The 8,616-nt window shown below is 36.0% G+C and overlaps 1 protein-coding gene across 2 annotated transcripts; it reads left to right on the top strand.

Moving 5' to 3' along the window:
• The first annotated feature begins 193 nt into the window (after positions 1-193).
• LOC125239732 (ferritin, lower subunit) lies at positions 194-8,284 on the top strand. Of its 2 annotated transcripts, XM_048147377.1 has the most exons (6): positions 194-388; positions 1,764-1,888; positions 4,925-5,158; positions 6,587-6,699; positions 6,862-6,930; positions 7,613-8,284. In XM_048147377.1, the coding sequence occupies exons 2-6, from the start codon at positions 1,774-1,776 to the stop codon at positions 7,775-7,777; spliced, it is 696 nt and encodes a 231-aa protein (XP_048003334.1). In that variant the 5' UTR covers positions 194-388; positions 1,764-1,773; the 3' UTR covers positions 7,778-8,284. The 2 variants fall into 2 exon arrangements, with proteins under 2 accessions (XP_048003334.1, XP_048003333.1); XM_048147376.1 differs by lacking the exon at positions 6,862-6,930 and having other exon boundaries at positions 197-388; positions 6,587-6,768.
• The last annotated feature ends 332 nt before the right edge of the window (positions 8,285-8,616 follow it).

The raw sequence follows: 8,616 nt of genomic DNA, 5'->3' as shown, positions 1-8,616 counted from the left end.
CTATTTTATTATATTTAGCTTTAAATACGACCTAAAACTAAACGAAACATCGATTAATAGTTTGAATATGAGTTACTGATGAAATAATTCCCTAATATCAAAAGTTTTACCGTATTGTAAATGATTTTAGGGTAATATTTTTCACATACACTAGCCATACAAGGTACTACGCACCAACTTCACGAAATAGTTGTCTCGCAAGTTCCACCGAGAATACTGTTTGCTGCGCGCTTATCTCACTATATTTTTGTCCCATTTGCGGACTATCAGTTTTCTACCTCCTTTGTTGTTGGAAGTCGCCTTCTGCGCCAGTGTGTGTAAAGGCCGCACTTTCGACGGATCTATATCTAGACTTCAATTGTCTACTTAATCGCAACACTTTAATTTGGTGAGTGATTTTAATTTTATTAATCAACAATGACATTGGCATTATCTTTATTTTCTTTGCGCTTTTGTTTTTTTTAATTAGTAGATATTTTTTAAAATGGTGTTTGGATATATTTATTTAATTTTATGGGTTAGTCTTAATTAAGGATTTCAATCGTGTCTTTTTCCATTTTACCTACATTTCTACATCAAAACAAATAAGATTGAATCTCTTTGGAGGTGCTTTCTTTTATTGCACATTTCATAGGTATTGATGTTATTTAATTCTTTTGAATAGCTAGTATAGGTATCAAAATAATTGTAAATGCAGTTTTAAATGACGACCGGTCTGGCTCAGTCGGTAGTGACCCTGCCTGCTGAGCCGTGGTCCTGGGTTCGGATCCCGGTAAGGGCATTTATTTGTGTGATGAGCACAGATATTTGTTTCTGAGTCATGGATGTTTTCTATGTATATAAGTATGTATTTATCTATTTAAGTATGTATATCGTCACCTAGCACCCATAGTACAAGCTTTGCTTAGTTTGGGGCTAAGTTGATCTGTGTAAGGTGTCCCCAATATAAAAAAAAATCCAAGTATTAATCAAATTCTGACAAAACACATTTCATAGTTTTAGATTTTGTAAAGAGATGATAAACATATGCAACTAATTATTTCTGTGTATATGTATTATTGTTTTAATTTTATTTGCTTCTTTATCATATTTGCTATTTTACTGATACATATTAGAGTAGGTAACTAGTACTTGCTAGTACATAAGCCTTTTTAATTATGTTCTTGCTAATTTGTTTATCAAATAGGTATTACAGATGTTCATTTGTTATCAAATCATATGCATAGTGTATTAAGCAAATAGATTCATATTCGTATGGATTATAAATATGCCTCTAACTATTAATCAATATACCTATGTACTTATAGTTTACCTTTTTTTTTTGTATTTGTACTTTTTATATTTAGTGTAGTTCTTGGTTGTAATTTGACATTTAGAGACCTTCTACATCTCTAATTAATTGTATAGAGTTAACTTTAGTTAGAACTTAGAATTAGTATATAATAGTATCAATTGTAATTTCAACTCAATTTTAAATATTTTCTAAATATGTACATGTGACGTGTAAAAGTGCCCCTGTGGCCTATTTGCTGAATAAATTATTTTTATTTTTTTATTTTTACTTCCTCTAGAATCACTCTATCTATTAAAAAAAACCGCATCAAAATCCGTTGCGTAGTTTTAAAGATTTAAGCATACATAGGGACATAGGGACAGAGAAAGCGACTTTGTTCTATACTATGTAGTGATTTGCGGGGTCCGTGAAATATGGGACTTTAGTGCAATGTTTCAATTTCAATAAAAATATTATCTATTTGTTTCAGAATCAGAACAATGAAGTTCCTAGCTCTCGCGGTGTCTTGCCTGCTGGCGCTCTCCGGAGCCCTGGCCGCTGACTCCTGCTACCAGGATGTCTCTATAGACTGTTCGCAGGCATCTAACAGCATGGGTAAGCTGTTCTATTTATGGATTACTAGCAACCTGCCCTGGTTTGCATGTATATTATAAGTATAACCCTATCAGGAACTCCTCTATTTAACATACTATACACACATACATACAATCAAGCCTTTATGCCATAAAGGGGTAGGCAGAGCACATGAAACTACTAAAGTTTCAGTGCCACTCTTGGCAAAAAGGGGTTGAAAGAAAACAGAACAGTGAAATCATATCTTTTTAACATCTTGTCTTAATAATGCTACTAAAATCATTTTGAAATAAATTATTTGTAAGGGACTCAGGAGTCTCAAGGATATACTTGACCTTTTTTTTGTAAAATATAGTATTTCGTCATTTACAAAATATTGTCTTAAAATGTCAAAAAGTTTTAAAGTTGACACTGCCAAAGAACAGTATTGCCACAGTAAGAAATTGGTTTTCTACCATTTTTTTTTATTTCTTATTAGTTCTTGTCAGATATTGATGCTGCTGCGTGATAGATAATTGAGATGTATAGCGTCACTACTTTAAAAAACTTTTTAACAAAAAATAAAACCGCCTTCAAAAATGAGCGCGTTACAAAACACGGAGAAACTAAAAAGCAAAAAATAATAAACCTTTGAATTCAGATTTCTTATCGGATTGCAATAATCTAAACATCCAAATTATAAACAAATCAATTACTTTTGTAGTCGGTACCAGACCTGTTCATCGCCTTGCTATTCCTGTTTGCACCACCCAACCATACGCAGGCTGGTACCGACTCCAAAAATAATTGATTTGTTTATAATTTGGATGTTTAGATTATTGCAATCCGATAAGAAATCTGAATTCAAAGGTTTATTATTTTTTGCTTTTTAGTTTCTCCGTGTTTTGTAACGCGCTCATTTTTGAAGGCGGTTTTATTTTTTGTTAAAAAGTTTATTTATTTGTTGATTTTTAGTGGTTCCTATTGATATTTTATGTATCAGTCCGAATATATGTACGGTAGTGAAAGAATTATCCTTTAACTCCTAACCATTGAGGAGTTGACCTTCCATCATCAGCTCAGCCACATAAAGTTATCACCATCAGGCGTAAATACTGGTGTACCTTTGAAAAATACACTAGAAACATTACATGTGCCTATAACATTTGAGGAGTTCCCTCGATTTCTCCAAGATCCCATCATCAGACCCCGACTTGGTGCCAATGGGACCATCTCGGGGTTATACCTGATCGAATGAAAAAAAAAAATCGAAAATCGGTCCATGATTCTCGGAGATATCGAATAACATACATACAAAAAAAAAAAAAACATTCAGTCGAATTGAGAACCTCCTCCTTTTTTGAAGTCGGTTAAAAAACTTGTATCTTCGTCTGTCAATGAAAAGAAAATTGTAGTAAGTATGTATGGAATACATATAGACTTACTGCGTTTTAACTTTGAGGAACAGCGTGAGATACGAGATTTTTTAAAAGTAGTGACGATAGGTATAGGTACAAACTCTATGTATTTCATTTGATTGATTACTATGATGACAATGATCTCGATACGTATCCAAAGTCTGAGAAAGATAAACAGATTTCACAATATTTATCGCATACAATCTTTGTTATTGATGTATACAAAGGATTTATTGAACAATGAAAAATATAAGGACGCGTTTACACCGGTTCGAAGAGCGGATCCGGGAACCGGGTTCGAATCCCAGGGGCAATTCTTTTTGTAACATGTATGTGTAACATATTTACTCTGAAATATTTGTGTTTAGACTTTAGAAGGACTTTCTACAATCTCTGCCTTGACCTTTACTTTTAAAAGATTTTTTATTATTTAATTTTGCTCCATGCTTACCTCAGCGTTTGGTAAGTGGGCCATCAAAACCAGTAGAGTCAGTCATTACTTCATTAGATGCACATTCATAATTCAGTTCATTGAAAAAACACTGAATAGAGTCAGGCCAAGCTATGCTCACGAATTTTATAGTATAAATTCTGTGAATTTATGACGTATCACTTGTACTTAACTCGTGCAAAGTCTTTCTTATTAAAATGTCAACTTATCTTGATGACTAATGGAGAAATGTAATATTTATTGAACCCTTATGTACTGTTAAAATTCATAACATTTTAATTTATTGTAGTACATTGTTTCGCTATATTTAGTAGTAGTAAACATATTATCATGCACTTCATCATACTTTGTTCGGTTTACAATTTATACTTTGCCCTCGAATGACGTCATATCATATATTATCAATTTATCACGTTGGTGAGAAAACGTGCTTTAAGACGCTACAGGAGTGAAAATGCTAAAATGGAAAGGCCTTTCGATTTGGGAATTTTAGTTAAATATACTAGTGTTAATATTGTCTTCGGTTACCGCGATAGTTACTCATGAAATAAAACTATGGAAACGGATTAAATCGCGTATAATCCGATTTAATTCGTTTCCATAGTTTTATTTTATACTAATGTCATTAAAAAAAAATTGTCCATTCAGAACTACTCAGTTAAAAGATATTACGAAAAAATCTTTAAAATCGAGGTTCCGCTCTCGACTGATTCCTCCTTCAAAACTTAATCAATCGCGTCGAAATTTGAAAATCTGAACATTCTGAACCTACGAACTTGAAATTGTATCTGTGACAGACCGTTTATTTTTTTTGGCTAATTGTTACCAATTTTGAATACCACACCTTTTTTTGCACCATAGTCAATAGGCTCTAGCGTCTTTAAAAATCAAAACGGTTCGACAGAGATAAAAATAATAATAATCTTTGTTGAAAAAACCAGTGCTCTATCTTCAAAAACCAGGGAGGACATAGTCGAGAGCGTTTGTATGGAGAATTGACCCCTCCTGTATCGTCTTTAACACCACGGCGTGATTTGATGTTAAGGGTCGTCTAAGGGTGATATGTATATAATGTCTATCAGCATCAAGCCGCATTTTATGTATGAGAAATCGCTCGTTAGTATGAAAACGCGTACGCATTGGGAAGCAGCATTTTCATATTGTGAATAAAAAGTGTTGCAATTATAATAACTCCAAAATCTCCCACAGTGCTGGCGAAATGTAACGCCATCTACGGCGGCTACGGTCACCATGGCAACCTGGCCTCCGAGATGCAAGCGTACGCGAACCTCCATCTCGCTCGCTCGTACGAGTTCCTCCTATCTGCGTCCTACTTCGACAACTACCAGACCAACAGGAAGGGGTTTAGCAAGCTGTTTAGGAAGCTGTCTGATGACGCGTGGGAGAAGACTATTGATCTTATCAAGCATATTACTACTCGAGGTAAGTTTTAGGTGGATAATAAATCTGATTGCTTTGTACTTTATAATCCCCGACGCAAAAACGACGGGGTTTTATATGTTTGACGTGTCTGTCTCTGTTTATGTGTGTGTCTGTCTGTGGCATCGTAGCTCCCGACCGGATAAACCGATTTAGATTCAGTTTTTTTTTGTTTGAAGGCTGAGTTAGTCGGGAGTTTTTTCAAATTTTTTTTTCTTTCTTAGCTATTCAAAGTCATGTTCCATGAAAATCGGTCCACTAAGTCGGGGGGTTTTTCAAAATTTTAATTTTGCTGTTATGAATGTATAATTTGCGTGGCTTGACGTAGAGAAAAGTCCTTATATATTGCAATAATTGCAATAAGTATTTTTTTTTGCACTCGAAGCAATAATATTTAATTCTTCATTGTAGTACTCAGTTGTCTGTCACTCGTCACGGCTCTGCATGCTTCCAACAGCCGCCACAAAATGAGTCAAAGTCTTTCCGCCATCTCATTTTTGGTCTACCTCGGCCTCTGGTAATTTCAGTAATTTGTGGTGCCTATTCGGTCGTTATTTTGGCCCATCTATCCGGATGCATTCGTCAAACATGTCCCGCATTGGAGGCCTTTGCAAAGTAGTGGGACACAATATTATAGGCTAATACATAAAAGGCACGTACGTTACACGTAGGGAAGAATCCGCCATAGAGAGACTTGTTGTTCAGGGAAGAGTGGGCGGTACAAGACCCAGACTGCGCCCCTCAATGCGATGGACAGACCAAGTGAGGGCTCTCACCGGGTCACCCTTAAATCTTTTCGCGCCAAAACGCTGCAAATAGACCAATATGGCGGGAAACCATTAAAAAGGCACCACAACGACCCCAATGACCACGACTACTCTGACAAGAGTATACGACCAAGAAGACATAAAAGGCAACATTTAGGCAAAGCGGAGAGATTGCTGTGTATATTAGAATACTCTTTATTGGCACACCTCAGCAAAAGATACAGTGGAGACGAAACAAATGATTATAAATAGAGACAGACAACAGGCGGTCTTATCGCTAAAGAGCGATCTCTACCACACAACCTTTGGGTAGCGGAAATAAAAAACATAATCAAAAAGAGTAGGTGCTTCGAAATAAAAAATCGTAATTATTCTAATTTCCAACTCACAAATTGAATAAACATACACAATTATAAGAGAATATAAATAGACTTACATAAACATACTTAAATAGTAATATACAACAAGCCAGATATATAGTATCAAACCAAAAATATACAGCAATCATACCAATCACAGAGTAAAAATAGCAATACGACCACTAAGGGAGAGATAGATAATGTTCTTTAAGCATTTTTTTAAAAACAGAAAGAGATTGAGCCCGTCTAATGCCCTAATGCGTCTAATGTGTATGTTATGCTAAGTAGTCTAATTTGTCCCTCAGGTGGAGTAATGGACTTCGCCCGCCGCTCGACCCTGGACAGCAGCAGCAAGAACTACACAGTCGAGCTGAACGAGCTGGAAGCTCTCGCTAAAGCCCTGGACATTGAGAAGGAGATCGCTGAACGCGCCTTCCACATCCACGGTGAAGCTACTAGGAACAGCCAGCATCTGCATGATCCTGAGGTAAGATACCTTTAGAACAGACTCTAAGGTAAGGTAGCAATGATCTGGAACCAGCTGGAAGCTCTCGCTAAAGCCCTGGACATTGAGAAGGAGATCGCTGAACGCGCCTTCCACATCCACGGTGAAGCTACTAGGAACAGCCAGCATTTGCACGATCCTGAGGTAAGATTATACTCCTTAAAACATGTTCTGTATTTAATCGGTGTATTCGGTATTAAGTAATGTTTCTAAACATATTCACTTAAGCACTAGGAAGCACGACAGAGTACACGATAGGCCTTTTTAAAAGTTTAGATATGTAAAAAAAAACACTTGAAAAATCTTGGGTGGGACTTGAACCCACGACCGTTGAATCGCTAGCTTAATGCTCTTCCACCCGAGCTACCATGACACCATCCAACAAATAGGATATCTCCGTGAATTAGTGACATCGACCATAAGATCATTACACTTCTGCCGTATAGGCTACTGGAGTTCTGAATCATATTAAAAATCCACCAGCAAATAGTTGCTAGTATAAGGCATAGGCCTTATACTAAAAACTGCAAATAACATCGTTTGCTGACTTTTCAGCTTGATTTAAAGTTAGTTTTTGTAGAAATTTGAAGAATTAAAACGAACTTTGGGACTAAAACAGAATTAATCTATTTTAAAATATAAAAGAAAGATTACATTGAACGTTAGACGTTACACTAGCCGCGTACACAAAGAGACCCTTGAAAGTCAAGGACGGATCACAGTTACGTTGCGTAGCATTGCTATTATAAAATGGCAGGCGTTCATATTTGTGCCGTATATCCAATAAGTGTTAAGGAACACCTTATCATCATCCATATCTCCACAGATCGCTCAATACATGGAAGAAGAGTTCATCGAGGACCACGCCAAGACCATCCGCAACCTGGCCGGTCACACCTCGGACCTCAAGAAGTTCATCGCCCAGAACGACGGCCAAGACCTGTCCATCTCGCTTTATCTGTACGACGAGTTCCTTCAGAAGACCGTCTAAATTACAATAATTACCATTTTAGTAGGAGTTCGGCTACGCTGGTAACCCTATTTAAAACAACTACCATCTTTAAAAATAATCGATATCAAGTTTATCAGCAGAAAAAGGAAAAATCAAATCTTCTGTGACGGGTCGCGTTTACATTTTTTTGACTGATTGAAACTGCTTGACAGACATTTAACATCTTAAATAAACTACCAGTTTAGTAGAAAATTTGATTATGGTAGTAACTCAAATATAAGATTTGTCATCAATAAAAAGCCTGTTATAGTAGAAAATCATCACAATCTACTATTTAAAAATGTGTTTTGTAATAATTACAGTTTATTTGAATAAATTAATCCTCCACTAAAACTACCATTTTAATAGAATATTTAAGGCCATTTGAAACATGTACAAATAGGGCTGTTTAAATTATGTGATATGTAAGTTTTTTTATCATTCATTGTATTATAGACTAGAATAGTTGTAATCAGTTATTTTCCAAATAAAAGTTCTTTAACCACCTATCGTTGTTTTATTTCGAAAAGTAATAAAGCTTTAGACGACAGGACGACTGGTGTCCCTCTCGCACGTGTGGCCAGTGTTAATGAGGTTACCATAGTAGTAGTAGTAGTATTTTTATCTGTTTATTACCTGACTTTATTTTTTTTTATATTATAAATGGGCTTACTCTTGGCCACAGACTAGCTAGCCGAAGGCAAAGACGTGGCCTACGATGGAGTGAGCTCGCCCAGAAGATGCCTGTTCACTCTTGATTTGAAGGTTGCCGGGTTATATGACCTCAGAAATATAGCCGTCGGCAAGGAATTCCACTCCTTGGCAGTGCGCATAAGAAA

This window comes from Leguminivora glycinivorella, chromosome 26, assembly GCF_023078275.1.
Source record: "Leguminivora glycinivorella isolate SPB_JAAS2020 chromosome 26, LegGlyc_1.1, whole genome shotgun sequence".
NCBI lineage: Eukaryota > Metazoa > Arthropoda > Insecta > Lepidoptera > Tortricidae > Leguminivora > Leguminivora glycinivorella.
The sequence above is the reverse complement of the archived record's forward strand: the minus strand, read 5'-3'. Positions and strand labels throughout refer to the sequence as shown.